We start from the raw sequence: 19,797 nt of genomic DNA, 5'->3' as shown, positions 1-19,797 counted from the left end.
AGATCTGGGTTGAATCCATCATTGTTCTTTAGCTCACTTCACCACCCCAGTACAGACCCAGCCATATGTAAATTAGTCTTGACCCTGTGCCTCGTGGGAACAGTCTAACAGGAACTGCCAAGCCAGGTCTTTCTTGGACTGGAAACAAGCATCCTGGGACCGGTTTCGTGGTAACACTCCTCATCAGCCAGGCTAGCTTGAATCCAGTGGCACAGTGAGCCCGGGACCCACGTCTGGGCATACCCAGCGCACTCAGGGCGAGAAAGCAAAAGACACAAATGATGGACGGAATGCAGAGCAAATCAAAACATTCACCCCCAGTCAACAGATTTACCCCCAGGCTCTTAGCAGCCAGGAGGAAGCAGCAGAAAGGGTGGGAAAGAGGCACATGTTAGGAGCTCCAACTCCTTGTCCAACTCCAAAGCCCCTCATCAGCCTCCTAATTGTTGGTGTTCTGTATTTAAAATATACAACACTTTTTCACAGAAATAGAAATAGTAAAACGCAGGGCTCCCTGCAGCAGTACTTTACACCAGCAGTTTTGAGGATGCTGAATATCTGCAGCTTCCTCAGCATCTTGCTGACTTTTGAGCTTTCTGCTGAAAACGATTTTCCTTCTAAAAACGCTCCTCTCCTGCCAAGACCCTTCAACATTAACGTTATCGGCTCCTTGGCTCTATTCCACCCTCATGACCTTGATTCTATCATTTTATTCAACTCCTGACTCCGCTCCCTCAACACACGCACATTAGAAGGTGGTACGTGTGCCACTGGTATTGCCACACAACCCATATTTCAACATCTTTTTACGCTTATGTTTTTTTATTTATCTTTGTTAGTTTTTATTTTGAGCATACTCGTGCCAGGAAAAAAAAAATCTTGCTTCAAGGGGCCAAAAATATAAAAACAACCCAACATAATGACATTAGTTCATACACAGCAATGAGATTAACAGAAAACCTAAAACCTAATATACATTTTCATATATAGAATTATTATCAATTACCTGTGTCACAGCATTTACAGACTGACAGAATGCACATACAAGCAATAGAGTAACCCCCTTCCCAGCAGGCAACCAATTGAAGGAGCTGAGGGTATAGAGCCTCATTTACGAGGCCACTAGCGGCACTATTGCGCCACTAGAGCGTCACTTTTTTGAAGTTCTGGTCGCGCAATGTGCCGCAGCATATTTGCACGGCCACGCAAAGCCACTTGGTGCTGCTTTTCATGGCTTTTAAATATGTGCCCCTTTCACGCAGAACACTGCGTGAAAGGGGCATTCCATGGGTGTTGCTGTGGGGTGTTCCCACGCATCACCCATGGAATCTGAAGAATTCCCAGTTTTACGAAGAATCGTAAACCTGGGAATGCGTCAGATTCTAACGCCACCCCAGGGGTGGCATTAAGGATGCGTAACAAGGAGAAATATCCTTATTTCACCATGTTTTTTCCTCTTTCTATATGTGCTGCAGGCTGCAGCCCATATAGAAAGAGGAAAACACCTCTCATAATTGCTTTTGTGCAGGAAGGTGCCCCTTCCTCCACAAAAAAATCTCCCCTACAACACAGTCAGCCTTGCACTATGGAGCAAGGGTGCCTCCGATGGCGCATGGCAGCCCATTGTGCGCCAGTGCAAGGGAAAAGGACAGGTATTCGCCGTATCTCAGAGATATGGATCATTCTGCCCTTTTTTTTTGCCGCAGGGCAGCAAGATTCCAAAAAGCTCTGCTCTGCGCCAAAACCTCGTAAATGAGGCCCATAGTGCTTAATGTTAGTGCAGGTAATTCCACACTGCTCGCGGAGATGTGGTAGCCATTCTGCCCTCTACTACCCAGAACAGAAGCAGAGATTGTTTGAAGTTGAGTCGAGGGCACACTACGAGGCATGGATGCCAGGTGTTAAGCAGGGGAAAGCCTGCCGAACAAGGGACCTTTTTTTCTACACTCGAACCTTTGGCGGAGCGCATAGAGGTACTCACCGCAAATAAGAGTCGTCCCGAGTCTGACTGGTCGTCTTCCTCCTCAGAGGGGACATGGCCTAGCTGTTTGATCTGGGCTATATTCCTATTGAATTAGGCCCAACTGGATTATTTGCAGATGGTCAGATGCCTTCTGTAATGACACAGAAGAGCTAAAGAACAATGGTGCAAACACACTGGGAGCAACCAGCTGTTCAGATTAATTCAAGCATTTCCATCCATTGCTTGTTTGGTGTTATGTGTGTCTGTTGAACTTTCTTAGGAGAGAGAGCTGCAGCTATGTAAATGAAGTATGAACATGACAGAATTCACCACACTCTGTCAAACAGGGACCATCCTGCTCTCTGAATGCCCAGGGCACTTAGGACTCAAGTGTGGGTGAGACTGATCCCACAGACACAAGCAAAATAGGTAAATCAGTGACACCCAACAAGTAATATATCAAGGGCCAGTTTTACCAACATGTAGCGCTGTCTTTCACTCACAAAAGTGACGCAAACCAGCACAAAATGTTTTTTTTATTTACTTTCCAGCGCAAAACATGTTTTGCAATGGAAATTGCCTAAAAGAAACGCAAAGTAGCACAAAACGCTGTTTTGTGTTACTTAACATCAGGGGGGCATTACATGGGAATTCCCATGCAATCCCCCCTGCTTTTTGACGCAAAACCTTATCTACCAAAAAATCTGACACAGTGTTTTGTGTCAAAAATTAACACACAGCTCCCATGTGTTTACCCCGGACTTCAGAAACCAATCACAGCCTTCTGCAATTAATCGAAGTGTGGAGGGTTTCATCCTGGCTGGGGAGTCTGTCCCAGTTCTCCCCAAATGCATGATGGTACATGTAGTCAAAATCGGCTTTTACTCACAGTAGAGAAGGGGTTGCTTGCATGAACAAGCGCACCCTGGTGCTTGGTGACATGCGTCAAGGGTAACCAAGCACTGGACCTCTCTTGAATATGAAAGCAACCATTTTACTCCTTCTCAAGCAAACATTTTTGCATTTTCAATGTATGTTTTATGCAAGCCTTCACATTGGCTGGTGGATTTACAATGATTCTTTATGACATTAGGCGCACTTTTAGTAGTAGAACGGCCCAGCCATGCTGCTGTGTCGTAATTTTATTTAAAACATTCCTATGGACTTTGCTTGAAAGATGCCGTCAAGCTAATACTGACGAACAACATGACAGACTCTGTCTGCAGGAGTCATTGACATACACCTACGACAGGCGCATTGCAGCACATCAAAAACATTTATTTCCTACTTCATTATTTGTACCAGAGCAGTGCTTAATTTGAACCAGTGGTTTCCAGTGCTCAGCACCAACACCGGCGATTTTCATGAGCACCAGTTAAGGACACATTCGTTTACGGGATGATTAAGTGATTTGCCAAGAATCACAGGATGTTGAGCCGATGCTGAGTCGAACCTGGTTCGGCAGCTCTGGCCATTACACCACATCCTGTCCCGACTTTCGTGGTTACTAGTTGGTTCTGTTTTAGGAGGCGCTAACAGGAGAAATGGGCTGCTGCAAGAGGCCTCCTGACGAGCCCCGGCTCATTTTTATTTTTTTACAAATTTAGCACTGTACCTAGGGTGACCAGACGTCCCGGATTTTCACAGACAGTCCCGGTTTTAAGAGGACTGTCTCAGTGTCCCGACACTTTTTTTAAGTTTAGGAAAATGTCCCGGTTTCTTCCGGTTTTTGGGACAAAGTTTTGACCTTTCTGTAAAGATATATGCTCTATTCATAGGAGCCTCTGAAGACTTAAATGTTTTCAGAAAGTTATTTGTTTCTGTCAGCAGCACAGTAGGGGACTAGCTGCTCCAGGCAGAGATAGAGTGGTCAGGAGGGCAGGGGGAGCTCAGGGTGGAGGGGTCCTGCTACAGATATATATATATATATATATATATATACACACACACACACACACACACACACACATACACACACAGTTACAAGCCTAGCGCCTGTGTATGTTTATATATATATATATATTCACTGAAAAAACCATAGGTTTCACACACGTTATAGTTGGGAATTAGCATTTAAAAAACCTTGCAAATTCACTGAAAAAACCATAGGTTTGACACATGTTATAGTTAGCTGGACATTTCACTCGTAAAAAACCAATGAATTTCCCCCGTTATAGTTAGTTCAGCTAACTATAACTCGCGCGCCCGCAATCCACTGCTGATGACGTCACATATTACATCACTCATGACATGGTCAGTGACATCACTCATGACATCACTGATGACATCTCAAATGACATCACTGATGACATCTCAAATGACATCACTGATGACACAGTGCGCGCACCTTGCGACGGTGCGCGTACGTTGCGCGCACCCCGCGATTATTTTGAAAAAAATAAAATGTTTTTTTCACCCTTCATGGTCCTTCAGGCACCCCCTGACAAAAGCTAAGGGGTCAGGAACTCTGTACCCTGCCCCCTTTTCACGTTCTCCACCTTTCTTTTTCACTGTCACACACAAAATGGCGGTCGACACTCCCTGATTTCGACCGATTCGAATGTTGACTGACATGAATCCACCAATCAGAATTACGCTCGCGCACAGCACCGTGCGCGTACCGTGCGCGCACGGTGCGCGGCTATAGATATTTATGTGCTTTTAACTGCAATTTTCTCAGGAACTACTGAACAGATTGACACCATATATGCAAAAGGCACATCCCTGACCCGAGGACTACCTCTTTGCCAAATTTCAAGTAATTCTGTTCAGCCGTTCGGGCTGTACCTTCGACTAAAGGTCCTATGGGAAAATACATGGGGAAAACGCGTTTTGGGACCCCCTTTTTTCTCAGCCCCCGCTTGACGAATCACCCCGAGACTTTCAGGGTAGGAGCTGAGCGGAGCGCCCCATTAGTTTTGAAAATTTTGCGAGGATTCGTCAACCGGCGCCAAAGTTATTCAAATTAGAATTTTCAGATTTCCTATGGAAACACGGTCCTAACTATAACTATCTACTGACGACCGCCAGTAGATAATATATATATATATATATATATATATATATATACATGCATGTGTACAAACACATATATGTACAAGCCTATATGTGTATATGTGTGTATGCGGGCATACCTACAAGGCTCTGCAAAAAACGGGACAGGTCAGATATAGAAGTAAGACTAAAAGCTGTAGTCCTATTTTATGTCTGGCATGTACCGATTTCTCCTACTCAAAATCTGGTCACCCTTACTGTACCAGAGTCACATGAGAGTTGCACCTCGCAGCCATAAGGTGCATTCCTACTGATGGAGCAAGACAGATAAACCTGTATGTCGGAACATAACTGTGAATGGTGGAAATTTGCCAGAAAGCTGTTGAGATCACATGTCCAACAAACATCAAATATTACTCAGTGTCCGTAATGCATGTAACATAGAAGCTATAGTCAGGGCCACTGGAATTAAGCAATTTTGAGGGTGCGATGTTTTCCGCACAACTATAGATTTGCCACATTTGTCACATAATACATCATCTGCAGCTTAATCTGCAGATTGTAACAAATTGTTTCTAGTTGACACATATCAAATGTTACTAAAAAAACTGCAACATGTGCTGCTGTGCATTGGCTGGTCCTTTATAAAGTTTGACTGGTCACCTTTCTGTTGCTTATCGCTGTATTTGGGTGACAAACTGGTACTGACGAGGTGAGTATTTTGAACAGATATAGTTATGTGAAAAAATGACAAAATAACAAAGAAGTACAATCACAAAATGTGCCGCACAAAGCAGCATAATTTGCCTTTTTTGCAGCATAATGTAGTCATCCTACCACATAATTTGGTCCTCTTATGCTGCATAATGTCAAGGGTCCTGACTATTACGAGCACATATTGCTAGATTAACAAGAGCAAGAAATTCACAATAGGATACCTTGCATGCGTCCATTATTTTACGCACATGAATAATCCTGCACGCTTGCTGAATGTCCCAGAGCAGTAAATCCCACACAATGGGTGGGGAGTGTGGGTTGCAGAATGTCATATGCCATGAAAGTGTGTGCGCTTCCACAAATAGCCTGTATATGGGCAGATATTTTGCTCCTGCAGGGGCAGTGCTTAATTTGAGCCGGTGGTTTCCGGTGCTCGGCACCGGCACTTAATTGCCGGCACCGGCACTTAATTGCCTGAACCGGCACTAATGACAGCTGCCACATGGTGGTGCTGTTTGTGTAATTCAAAGATGAGCAGAAAAACAGTTGTTTGTTAATTCAATATACTTTAACAACTTTTAACTAGTACCTACCACCCAAGCCATTCTTAAAGCGTTGGCGGCCTCAAACAGTGTGAATTGTAAGTAGTTGTGAAATGACAGTGGCAATGTGTGGTGCAAACTGTAGAGGCCTCCTGAGGAGGCCCGGCACTTTATTTTTTACTCATTATGCACTGAGCAAGAGTAACCCCTTTTCAAGAGTGGGAGTCTCTGGGAAGACGTTTCTCCACTGGAAAAATATTTTCTCCCCTAGAAAAACACAGACGGAAAGAAAAAAGCACTATATAACACAGGCTTTTTGAGTGTGCACAAATGATAACGGCATACAACTTTGCATTGGGGTACACAACCTCAAAAGGAAAAGGAAAAAAAAGTGCAACTGCCGTGGTCGGGTCCTGCAGCAGCCCTGTGGTTTGCGTGGGAGGGGGGAGAAATGGCCATGGCCGCGGGCCGGGCTCTGCGGCCAACACCGGGTGCGCACGGCCCAGTGGTGAGCTGCAGATGAAGTAAAATAAACAATGCAAGAAACCAAAGCGTTTCTGGATATTGTGAAAAAAGCCATCAGATCAGAAAAATGTAAAAAATAAAAAACAAAGAAAACATGAAAACAGAGTGCATTAGCTAGGTAGAAAGGTCCAACTATAGGGCAGAAACTGCCTCGGGGACACAGACAAACCCTACTGCCAATGGCTGACACCAACATTGACGTACTCGGGGCGGCAATGCTAGCAGAGATCCTGTCTGCTCACTGCTAGCTTTATTTATTTTTACAATTCTATATAGCACAGACATGGCCCGAAGGTACCAGAGCGCTTTACGGCAGTAGTATGATATAAGGGTACAGCAAGTTTCAGTTACAATAATTACATTCAGACATATTGCATCGGTAGCTGCGACCTGGACAAGATGGCATGGTTAGGGTGTGGAAGAGGATGGGCAGAATTTCCTATGGAGAGAAGCCGAAGCAGGAACAGTGCCTGCCTTTCTGCATCAAGTTTGTCCTGAGATGTGGTGTTGTCACCCATCGGACCTGGCCCCATAGTACACCCTTTACACCGGTGCATTTCTGATTGAAAATACAAACTCTGCACCCTCAGCTCATTTATCACACGTAGTAGATTCAGTCTATGAAATGGCGAATGTGCAAAATTCACTTTACTAGTGGTACATTTTTGGGGAAATACATTTTAAGTGTCTTTCAGCATAATGCATAAAATGATGGAAAATGCACCTAATCCGATATATATTTTTTGATATGTGTAAGAAATCATGCTGGCATTATCCTCGCCCCTGTAGTGATTTCATACTGATATATTACTATAATAGTTTATTACTAAATATTTATGGCTGGACTTTGGCACTGGGATGACTCCCTTTGTGTTTTCATTCAGACATCACAAAACTGGCAAATAAATCCCGACATAATTCGGAGGCTGATTTCATGTAAATGTCACTCTGGGGTCATTTCATACTGATATCACACCACTGGTATCTTAATACTAACAGCATTCCAGGAGAAATCTACTACTGGCAAGATATTTGAGGTAATTTTTGTATGGCTCTCATGTAGGCACACCCCTGCTAGTACTTTTACTTTGTATACCAAAATCCCTAGCACCATGCTGCTAGTAACAGAAAACCCATGAACTTCACTCCAGCATTACTTCCACGCTGACAGGAGTATTTGGGGGTCATGCCAAATGACCATCCCGCCAGGAGCAATCACAGGCCGACTTCATTGCATTAGTAACTAGTGGTTTAGGGTTTTACTCACTCTCTGCCTATACAGAAATGCGCTGCTACGTAAAGGACTTCATACTTTCATTCTAGTTGTAATATCAGACATAACCTGGGACATTACATTTGGAGAAATTTCATACTAACTTCCTACTAGTAGTAGTGTAATACTTATACAGTTCTGACAGTAATTTCATCATTGCGTCCTACGTCTAAAAATGCAATACTGACATACAAGTCACTTTCTGGCATTACCCTGCTAGAACTTTCAGTGCAATCTGTACATACCTCGCGAGGCATTTTGATATCTGGGCTCCGCCTCAAAGTCTGCAAAACAGATGTGGTTACAACATTAATATGATTATAAAGTCCGAAGAACGCTAGAAATCAGGTGACAATTATATTCACATTGAAATAATTATGGTTAAAGCTGTGTAACTCAGGGGGATGTGATGTGATTCTGCAAGAGGCTGAACTGTCCATGCACATCTAGGCTAGGTGGGCCCACAGCAGCAGAGGGGCGAGGTTTGGCCTAAAGTGATATCACGTGTCTATGTATTTGCTAGACCAGGCCTGGGCGGGCTTCACAGCACTGTGCCAGGGCTGTGAGTGGACACGCAGACTCCCTCCAGGGCACTCCTCATGTAGCCAGGCTGGGCCCTCGCAGAAACATGAAAGAAGTGTCCTTGCGCACTACAATATTCTGACTGTAGCTCAATAGTTGGTTGAATTTGATCCATAATACGATTTGTTACCAGATTATTCAGCGCTCGGACTCAAGAGCTCTGCAATGAGGGATGTGATGGTCTGTCTGGCTTGTGATAAAAGAAAGAGCTTTGAGGAGTACCACATAGAGGGACTGTGGTGCTGCACAGATGTTGGTTCACCCCAGTACAAACTTTGACTTCGTAAAAACTGTGTGTGCTTCCGCAAAAAGAGTGCTTACGCTCAAAGCAGCTGAGATTGAATTGTTTGTTTCTGTTTATTAAGCTGGGTGATTCAGCGAGCTTTGTCTCGCTGGAGAAGGCTCACTGTTGCAACGGAGCCTGTCCCTGCGGTCACACACACGTCACTGCGATGATATTACACAATGTCTCATAGATAATTGCAGTGATCTCCGATTTGGGAGGTGGCCTGTATCGCAGGCGGCAGAGTTAGAACGGGAATGTTTTTTTTAGTCAGGGTGAGCTGCGGTGTGCTGGAGGTAATTCAGTCCAAGGGGTTGGTCACTCGTGGGGTTTCCCCAGGGATCATGTCTTTCCTATGTATTTTCCAGTGTTGTCCACAACTTATGTGAATATTCAAACCTATATGAGGTGGAATTAGCTGAACACCAACGATGCTAAAACTGAGGTTCTCCCCTTGGGCCCAGTTCGTACGATGCCGTCTTGGAATGGCTTGTATGCCTTATTCAGGGTTGATGACTTCAACATGCTGCCAGCATCCGCGGCCACTGAGGGTCTACTTGGGCCCTACAATATCCAAGAAAGCTCAAGTGAACGCTGCTGGTTAAGCCTCAAATGACTTCTAAAGTTGTACCATAGGATGAGTCCTTTTCTTTTTCACGTTTCTCTTGGTCTCGCGCGGGTGGGGGCTGGGCTGGATTATTACTACGCCTTCATGCAAGGGCTTGTTCCACCGGACGCACATAATTAAAAACCCGGAGATCTTCACCACAGGCGGAGCTCGTAGGTTTGGGATTCTGTGCGTCCGGTGTGACAAGCCCTTGCATGAAGGCGTAGTAATAATTCAGCCCAGTTCCCAGCAGCACGAGACACTTCAGAAGTCATTTGACCCAAGTTGGGGGTCGTTAGAAGAAAAGCCTCTTTCTCTAAAACCAGTTTTAGGATGTTGGCATGCCCGCTTTTTATGTTCATGCACAGCTCAAGTGTATCCATAGATGTTACCATGCAGCTGAACGAGGTAACTGACCGACACCCGAGTGTGGGGATCCCTGCCTGCGGAGAGCAGCCACACCGGGTGTGGTCTACAGATAGCACAGCTCTGAAGGCAGAAGAAATGTGTGTATACTGCACCTATGTCCACTGACTCCTACAGTGGCACCTGCACTCATTGAGAACAGCACTGCACCTTCACAAAGTGCCACCCGGATCCACTTCACTACACAGCACCTGCATGGACCCCACTGACCCTCTCACCACGCCTACAGACACTGGTATCTGCACCCTCTGGCAGCTGCATGGCACCTACATTAGCCTACACTGGCAACTGCACTTCCAGCCACTGACACCAACACCACAACCCACTGGACCCACGTCATTGGCACCCCAGTGCCACCTGCATGACTGGCACTGACTGAAAACCAAACGCAATGGTTATCTGCACCGCACTAGCTACCCCCAGCTCCAGGTGGTGCCGGTATTGCATGTGCACCAATGAGCACCTTCTCTGCACTGGCACCTCACCCATGCTACATACATGAGCTGCCTGGCAGGTACATAGGCTTCTGTAAGTGCAAGTCCAACATTGCAAGACCAAGTGAAACTTACATAAAGGTGGTAGGCGAAGAGGCAAACAAGCACCCTGTGACCAGGAGGCAGGAACACTGGGACAGGAAGACTCAGCAAAGGGACAGGGAGTCAAGGACAGTGGGGGCTCTGAAAGAATGAGATACATGCTGAAAAGGAGAAACACTGACTGTGTGGTAGAGAAACAACGTTACTGGGACATGAGGACAAAGAGGTTGACAGTGGATGAAGAAAACAGTCATCCAGGACTGCAAGGCTGGGAAACACTTGGCAGGAAGTATGGCCACTGAGGCGGTGGAATTCACCGAGGCAATGGGGCAGAGAAGCACTGATACTGGGATAGGCAGGCACGAACACGGGGACACAGACACTGAGACAGGGAGGCAGGCATAGAGAAGAGACAGGAGGTCAACAAGAGTGGGAAACATGGTCACAGGGGAAGCGAATCACAGACACTGTGCATGAAAACATGGACGCTAGGAGAGGAAGACAAGGGCACTGAACAGGGAAACAGGAAACAGACAGGAAGACAAGGAAACTGGAATAGAGAAACAGGACACAGAAAAGAAGACAAGGTACTGAACAGGGAAACAGGACACAGACAGGAATACAAGGAAACTGTGATAGAGAAACAGGACACACAAAAAAGAAGAAGACAAGGTACTGAACAGGGAAACAGGACACAGATAGGGAAGACTCGGACACAGCGGCAGAGAAACAGGACACAGACCGGAAAACATGCACACAGAAAAACAGGACACAGACAGCTAGACACAGACATTGACCAGGTAAACAGGACACAAACAGGACGACAAGGACACTGAACAGGGAAACAGGACACCCAGACAAGAAGACAAAGGCACTGAACAGGGAAACGGGACACAGATAGGAAGACAAGGACACTGGAACAGAGAAACAGGACACAGCCAGCTAGACAAAGACATTGAACAGGGAAACAGGACTCGGACAGCTAAAGACATTTAACAGGCAAACAGGACACAGACAGGAAGACATGGACACCAGTACAGGGATATAGAACACAGAGCAGGGAAGAGAAGGACACTGGAGCAGTGAAACATTATATTGGGACAGGAAGACAAGGACAGTGGAACAGAGAAACAGGATACAGACAGGAACATGAAACTGAACAAGGAAACAGGATACAGACTGGAACACAAGGATATTAGAACATTTTAATGTTGAGAGCTCCATTGAAGACAATGGAGTGCTCTGGGCTTCTAATGGCCGGTAGAAGCCCGAAGTTCCAACATTCCAATGTTTATCGTTCACAGGTGTTGCTGTGAACAAAGGCCCCAGTAAGCCTGAGGGGATTTAACCCCTTCGATGCGCATGACGGAGCGGTTCCGTCATGCGCATCGGTTGCGCTGTGCGGATGACGGAACCGCTCCGTCATGGCCCCGCCCACGCACGAACCCTTCAGCACAGCGCGGTAATCCGCGCCGCGCTGAAGGGGTTAAATCACCTCGGGCTCACTGTCGCCCTTGTTTTATTTGGTAGAAAATTCTACCCTCTAGTGGCGTAGTGTTCTAATAGCCTTATAGCCCGCCGTAGTAGGCTATACCGACCATTATAGGCCCGCTCCCTGGAGCGGGCCTTTAATGGCCAGACTAAATAAGCTATATTAGAACATTGGACTGTTGGGAGCTCCATTGAAGACAATGGAGTGCTCTGGGTTTCTAATGGCTGGTATAAGCCCGGAGCTCCAACATTCCAATGTTTGTCCTCACAGCTTTTGCTGTGAACAAAAGCCTCATGGAGTCCAAGAGGATTTAAAAACCTTTGTGCTCAAAGAGGCCTTTGTTTTATTTGTAAGAACATTCTGCTCTCTAGTAGCGGAATGTTCTAATAGCCTTATAGCCCTCGGTAGCAGGCACTACCAGCCATTAAACTCCTGCTCCATTGTTAAACGCTGGAGCGGGTCTGTAATGGCCAGTATAGCCCAGCTACAGCGGGCTATAGGGCTGTACAGAACAGGGAAACAGGACACTGCAGCAGGAAGGGAAAAAAACTATGAAACAGGGAAAACTGTACAGGGATACAAAACATGGAGACAGGAAGAAAAAGACAAGGCTAAGGAAACATGACACTGAGACAGGAAGACAAGGACGCTGGAGCAGGTGAACATGACACTGAAGCTGGAAAACATGACACTGAGACAGGGAAACATGACACTGGGACACGGAAACATGACACTGAGACAGGAAGACAAGGACGCTGGAGCAGGTGAACATGACACTGAAGCTGGAAAACATGACACTGAGACAGGGAAACATGACACTGGGACACGGAAACATGACACTGAGACAGGAAGACAAGGACGCTGGAGCAGGTGAACATGACACTGAGACAGGGAAACATGACACTGAGACAGGGAAACATGACACTGGGACACGGAAACATGACACTGAGACAGGAAGACAAGGACGCTGGAGCAGGTGAACATGACACTGAGACAGGGAAACATGACACTGAGACAGGGAAACATGACACTGGGACACGGAAACATGACACTGAGACAGGAAGACAAGGACGCTGGAGCAGGTGAACATGACACTGAGACAGGGAAACATGACACTGGGACAGGGAAACATGACATTGGGACGAGGAAACTTGACACTGGGACAGGGAAACATGACAATGGGGCAGGAAAACAAGGACAACAGGGAACATGAAACGGCACACTAATACAGGAAGAGAAGGACAGTGAAACAGGACACAGGCAGGAAGACATGGGCACCGGTACAGAGATACAGAACATGGCGACAGGAAGAGAAAGACACTGGACAAGGAAACATGACACTGGGACAGGAATGAGAGGACAGTGGAGCAGGGAAACATAACTTTGGGACAGGAAAACAAGGAAATGGAACAGAGAAGCGGAACACTGGGGCAGGGTGACATGGCTTTGGGGGCTCGATGACACTGAGACTGGGAGATCTCGACCTCGGGACTCAGAAATATAAGTATTGGAGAAGGGACAAGCATCGCGCTCAACAGATTGCAGCGTCCACACCATAACATACCAAGCGCTTTGAGGCAATACCGATTGCTGCAGTGAGCTGCACAAATACAAAGTGACATAATATATCTATATTTGCTACTATTGCTTGTATTTTCTGAATGTTATATGTTTGCATTTTAGCATGGTCACACTATTAAATGTTTCAAAGCACTCGGAAGTGTTCAAATGCGACCAGCAGAAGCTATGTGAAAGATCTAAAGACTTAAAATCATTTCGAGCACTGCTGAAGAAGTGTGCCCAGGGCGGTGCTAGTCAGGCCAGGGTTATCTCAGTGAGCGCCGCCCGTGTGTGAGTTGGCACTGTCTGTCTAGGGCTGTGGGATGCTGGACATTGCACTCTGACTCACCTGCCACAAAGAGTCCTGTGGGTAGGTCTGAGTGGCAGGTGAGCACCAGGTAACGACAAACAATTATTTAAGAGCATTTATTAGGACTGTCTGTAGATGTGCAAACAAAACTGTGACTGAGGATTGTACATGCCGGGCACAAGACACTCACCTTCTCTTCTGAGGGGCTTTTTCGTGATCCTAGAAGTAATAAAAGTATTAAAAGTGCTTCAATTTGTACATGGATAACACTTTAAATTGGTAATGACTGATGAAAGGAAGCATAAACATGTTCCAGGAATTGTTCTTTAGTGTGAGACTGTTTTTTATGCAATAGAACGTGAACGTGAACGTTCTCTTTTTATGTAGCTCCTTATACCTTATACCAATGGTTATCCTGTTTCGAAGCACGGCCATCATTTTTCAAGTAAGGGAAACGAGTCATAGATAGTTCAAGTGTGCTTCCCTTCGGAGGTCCCATGAACCAATGCTAATTGATACCCATAATTTGAATAATATGGGATTAAAGATGGCCATTCAACCAAACATCATTTGAAATCCCACTTTACTTCTCGAGATCTTGAGGGATTGATAGATTTATTTATTTATTCTGAAGTTATATATATTCGTATACCTCACCAGTCCCCATTGATAGAGTGCAGATTTTTTCTGTCATTTGTAGGGGTTCATTATAATCATGTGTGGTTCGCACCCGCATGTAATCCTTAATTGTGTTTACATTGGGTCATTAAAGCGCATAATGTAATAACATGAAAGTGAAGTGTTAGGTATATTTTAGTGTAAACGTGAAGAGTTAATGTTACATTATATATGGTTAGACAAAAACCTTTAACGTGTGGCATTTGTACGTGGAGCTAAAGGAGCATTTATATGATTCATGTGCTTGTGTAATGCACTGATCAAATGTGTTTAGTCATAATGCTCATTTATACGTGTGCTTTTAACTAATGTACCATTTCTTATGTTATTCGATTTCTGTAGGCCTGAATTGTATTTTCTCTTGAGGCTCTCATATTAGAGTTGCTAGTAAAATTCCTGTGTGTGCAGAACTTGTACTTTCTCACGTTTCTGTTGCAGGTGGAGAAATTCATCCTTGTTAGCTAGAATAATGTCTTTGTTTTAGGAGTTAGGCTTAGGGAGGAGAGGGTACATTGACTGAGAGGTGCTGATAATGTGGGACGGTGTTCATTCTCGCTGGAGAAGAACTGGGAATCAAGGTCATCGAGCCAAGGCCTGGGAGCATCGCTGTCGCATGGAAAGTTACCTACAAGGAGGTGGCTTGCGTGGATGGGGTGATGTTGAGTAGTATTGTGGGACGTTCTTCCTACCCGTTCATGTATTGGGGTTAGGGACAGAGTCCAGGGACTTCTGCCTTGCCTTGAGAAGAGAGAGCATCTCAGAACGAGCGCCGTAGCTTTATGCTACCCGACCCATTCAACGTGAATGGTCTTCTCAGGAAGCCTTCACATGCTGACACCTTTTCAGAACTTGCCTTGGGGAAACGCTGAGTAGGGATGTCACGTTAGTGGTAGTGCAGGGACAGACTAATGCTCTTTACCCACGAATCTCCAATGAAGGGGACTCTCGATATTGGAGTTGTCATCTTCTGTGTACTAATACTGGAATTGGTTATTCTGTGCATGCTGCACTGCCATAATTTCACACGTAGGTTTGGCTTTGTATTAGTTCCAATGTATTTCTACACCCTCGTCTTGAGGTGTTTGTATGTCCAGCTGTTCTTGGTTTTGTAATAAATTTACTAAACTTTGGATCGGAGTCTGTGATTCTTCAGGGTCATGGTTAATTTGAACTCTAATGCGTAATTGGATAAGAATTTTTCCTCCCCTCCACACTTTCATGCAGACAAAGAGACATTGGCCGAGGATTCCAGAGTAAATCTAGAACATGGAGCCTGGCTCCTTCACCATCATTATGTTCTAAAGAGAGAGAGGTGCAGGGGATGACGAGTGCCAAAAAGGCAGCCTCTTAATTCAATTTGAGACACTCGGGAGAAGTAAATGTTGATTGGGGGTGGAGGACAACGCGTGTGAGCAGTAGTCCTTGCATCATGAAAGGGCCACTAGGTCCCTCGTGCTTATGAGCCTCATAGCCTCAGAGACCAAATTCTGGACGTCACTTCCTGTCCCGTTGCATGGGGAGAAAGGACACTTGTGTAGTATAGCATTGAGAATACAATCTCAAGAGAGTTACCCTTTATGAACATAAAAGGGACAGGGTATGTAAACCAAGAACCAGTTACTCCCTTTTCTGATGAACAAATAAAAGAAGCCATTCATTCAGTTAAAAAACTAAACTTTAAATGAATGAATGGCTTCTTTTGTTTTCGTTTTCTGATTAGATCTGAATGGAACTGCTTTGTGTTCACCCATTGAGGCATCTTATTCATTAGTGGTCTAGTTCTGGTTCGTCTTCAAACACAGGGGACTTATTAGTATATTTTTTCTAAAAGGGAATACATAGAATAACTTATCTTTTGTTTCAACATTACAGGTGCATATTCATCATGCATCTTTGTAAATAAAAAAAATACAATAAAAATAAAAATATGCTGTTAATTTCATAAGAAAAGGGAGCACCCTTTGTATAGCATTGTGACAACAGACCTCACAGAAGTAGAGAAAAGTGTACAAAGAGGAGCCACTTTTTTTTTTTTAAAGTAAACAAAACCGCACCGAGGGTCTTTGCTACTTCCTGTCGGCATCAGGAGAGACCAGTTCAGTGCGCTTCTCTCTCCTCTCTGCTAGGAGTGTAATTGCGTGCATGGGGTCGGTCGGGAGCGGAGCAGGGGGACAGACATCTCTTGTGTCGTTGTTCCACTTACCTGGTTGCTCGGTTGTTTTCTGAGCCTTGAAGTTGTTCCGACCTCACCACTGAAAAGGAACAGAAAAGCTGAATCAGGTGACGTGCACGAGCGCCAAGGACGGCCTTTGAAGCGGCCACTGGACGGATGTGAAACTTCCCTTTGTGCATTTTAGTTTTGAATGTAAAAAATACCAAATACTGTGCAGGACTGGACTGCAAATGCAGGCCTGAAAATACCAGCCACGTACTGGATCAAGCAAGAGATCTGGCAACTGCCCCCCAGGTTTCTTCTAAAGAGTGGGGTCCACGGTGCAGGTCCAGCCTGCTTCTGAAATACACCAGCCAAAATCAGATGAAGTTCTAAGGAGGAGGTCCTAAAATAATTCAACATGTCATGGTTTGCTTCAGAACCCAGAAAAATGAGTCTAATGTAGTAGGACATGCGCACATGTACCACGTAAAAAGTTGTAACCAGTGGAAACACTGAATACACACGCAGCAGACAGTGGTCGAAGTGGGGGAAAAAAAGTAGGGGAACTGTGGGCGGAGAATCAGAGGGCGGGAATAACCCAAGGATTGGATCAGTGGGCGGAGCCAGAGGTGTGGCCAGAATGCGCAAACATCCACGGGGCATATTATCAAGACAGGCAATAAAATTATCGCCGCTTTTGCGGCAGAAAACTGCCGCTAAAACGGCGATCATGGGCTTGATAATATGCTCTCTGGAATTCCAATTGAAGCTCAGGTTAGACGTCCTTCACATTTAACATGGGCTTCAATTGGAATTCCATAGAGCATATTATCAAGCCCATTATCGCCGTTTTAGCGGCAGTTTTCTGCCGCTAAAGCGGCGATAATTTTATCGCCTGTCTTGATAATATGCCCCTAAATTTTTTGTATCTGTTTGGCATTTCTCTGCCCAGTTTAATCATCCAATGGATACACATAATTATTTAAGTTTACGTTCACGCTCAGGCTAGTACCCTCCTCATAGGAAGCACTCGAACACCATCACGAACTTCCAAGCCAAAAGTTCTTTATTAGGTACGGAAGCTTTATCTCGCCGATCTCTTTCACAGCCGTGTACCAGTGTTGCCTGACGCGTTTCGAATTTCTTCTTTTTCAAAGGCTGCTGGTAAGACGAAGCACAGTCCGGCACTACCTTTTATATGCACGGGCTTTGAATATGTCAGCAAAAATAATCTTGCACTTTGGGGAAACGCATTTTCCCTGGCACTACAATACCCAGGACACACTGCGCAGTCTAATTAGGAGCAGCCCATCCAGGGCGCGCAATTACGTGCATATAAAGGGTAGTGCCGGACTGTGCATTGCAGTACCTCCAGGATTGGTGCACTAGTTGCAAGCCCAGGGAAAACAAAGACAAGAAAACAAAAATAGCGCTTCAGTGGCAAACTCTGTAAAAGTGGTGCTAATGAGTTTGGGTGTGAATAAAATCAATTTGGCCAGTTTGCTACCGCTCTGTCTTACTTCATTTACTTATTTTTCCTATTTTTCACCTTTTATTACCGTCAGAAAAATAAATTTCCTGCAAAAGTGTTTTTCTTTTTTGGATCCATTTCACACAAATAAAAGAAAGGAGAGGAAATAGAGTGAGAACCCCATCTTTACGTCACAGTTTTCAGTAAGAGAAGAACTGCTAGACAGAAAGAGAGGGACGAGGGAAAGAGCGGGGGGGCAGCTGAAGCGGCAGAAGTGGACACTGTCTTCCCCTTCTCTGGGCAAGAATAGAAGACAGAGTCTTGTTACTTCTCTGCCGCCCTGCCCTTCACGAACGCCAGGAACACCGAGCTTTATTTATAGGCGATGGCGATTTCTTGCGTCCCATGATGCATTTTCAAAATAAAAAAGTTGGGGAACGGAATCCTTGGAATTAAAGAAGTAGGGGCACGCAGTAGGGGCACGCCCGCCCACTTCGACCACTGATTCCACAGGAGAAATTACGCCTACCATGTGCACCCTCAGGATACTTACTATTAGAAACAAGCATTTACAATGCAATAGGTCTCGCATTTATGCTGAAGGTGTTATTAAAGATATGTAAGCTAAATTCCCGAAGTTAGTTTTCAGTACCAACAGGTGTGAGGAGTCAATCCCCTGGGTTGACAGATCGCTTTATTCTGCTTTTATATTTCTATGTTGCTATTTCAGATAAGAGGACATTTAAAAAAGACTCCTGTAGGTCACTGCCCATTTCTCTGCAACAGTAGGACGCTTGAGTAACCTATCTTCGGTAGGCATTCACTTCTATGTAAGGACAAAGGGAGCTCTCCTGTCAGTGGCACGCTCAGAAACCGGAAAGTCCTGCTGCAACTAAATATATATATACTGGAATGCCACAGTTCAGGGACATAAAAAAGCATCACTAGATATGACGCGTTAAATGGAATTCCGTACCTCGCTTATCCCGTCACCTGACTGTTGTGACTTAGTTAGTGACTGCGCCAAAGTGCGTGAAAGTGACTCACTGCCTTTCTTTTCCTGCCATCTAAAACACAGACAGTAAATCCAAAGCTAAAAGAGGCGTTTGAAAACTGTCGGTGATGACGTCGCCACACCACGAGTGCTGGAAGAGAAGTTTACTAATGCAGTGGCTTTCAGTTGTATCAGAATACTTCAAATGGAGAGGGCTGATGAAAAAGACCAGCTTTCAAAAATGCTTTATTTCTGATTGCAACATCAGAAATAAAGCATTTTTTTGAAAGCTGATCTTTTTCATCAGCCCTCTCCCTTTGCAGCATTCTGAAAGCCGCAGCATTAGTAAACTTCTCTGCCAGTACTTTGTACTGTGCCGTTTGAGAGATTAAAGCAGGAGCCTGTGTTACTTCCCTGACAACGGGAAGAGGATCCGATAATATATTAATGAAAGAAAGGGGCTTCAGAAGGCGAGGAGACACATAAGGAAACACAGGCAGATGGAGGGGAGAGGGCATATAAATGCAGAGAGAGCGTGGAGGCAATGACTAGAGAGACGGACAAGGGAATGAAGCAAAGAATAAGGAGGAAAAAATCGCAGGAATGCCAGAGTGAGCGAGGAATGCCCCGGTTACTTACCGGTAATCTTCATTACTCCGAGTCCTTGTCTTCCTCGCCACAGTAATCAC

The 19,797-nt window shown here is 45.1% G+C and overlaps 1 protein-coding gene across 2 annotated transcripts in view; it reads right to left on the bottom strand.

The window, feature by feature from the left end:
• The window catches only part of LAT2 (linker for activation of T cells family member 2), a 244,489-nt gene that overhangs the window by 66,324 nt on the left and 158,368 nt on the right, over positions 1–19,797 (bottom strand). Inside the window, exons 5-7 of one of the 2 annotated variants that reach the window (XM_085649777.1) lie at positions 16,692–16,740; positions 14,001–14,029; positions 8,260–8,298 (exon numbers count right to left, since the gene is read on the bottom strand). In XM_085649777.1, the coding sequence (XP_085505903.1) occupies positions 8,260–8,298; positions 14,001–14,029; positions 16,692–16,740 (117 nt within the window). The remainder of the gene's footprint in view (positions 1–8,259; positions 8,299–14,000; positions 14,030–16,691; positions 16,741–19,797) is intronic. The other variant, XM_085649778.1, reaches the window with a different exon arrangement.

This window comes from Triturus cristatus, chromosome 3_2 (assembly GCF_964204655.1).
Source record: "Triturus cristatus chromosome 3_2, aTriCri1.1, whole genome shotgun sequence".
NCBI classification, from domain to species: Eukaryota; Metazoa; Chordata; class Amphibia; order Caudata; family Salamandridae; genus Triturus; species Triturus cristatus.
The sequence above is the reverse complement of the archived record's forward strand: the minus strand, read 5'-3'. Positions and strand labels throughout refer to the sequence as shown.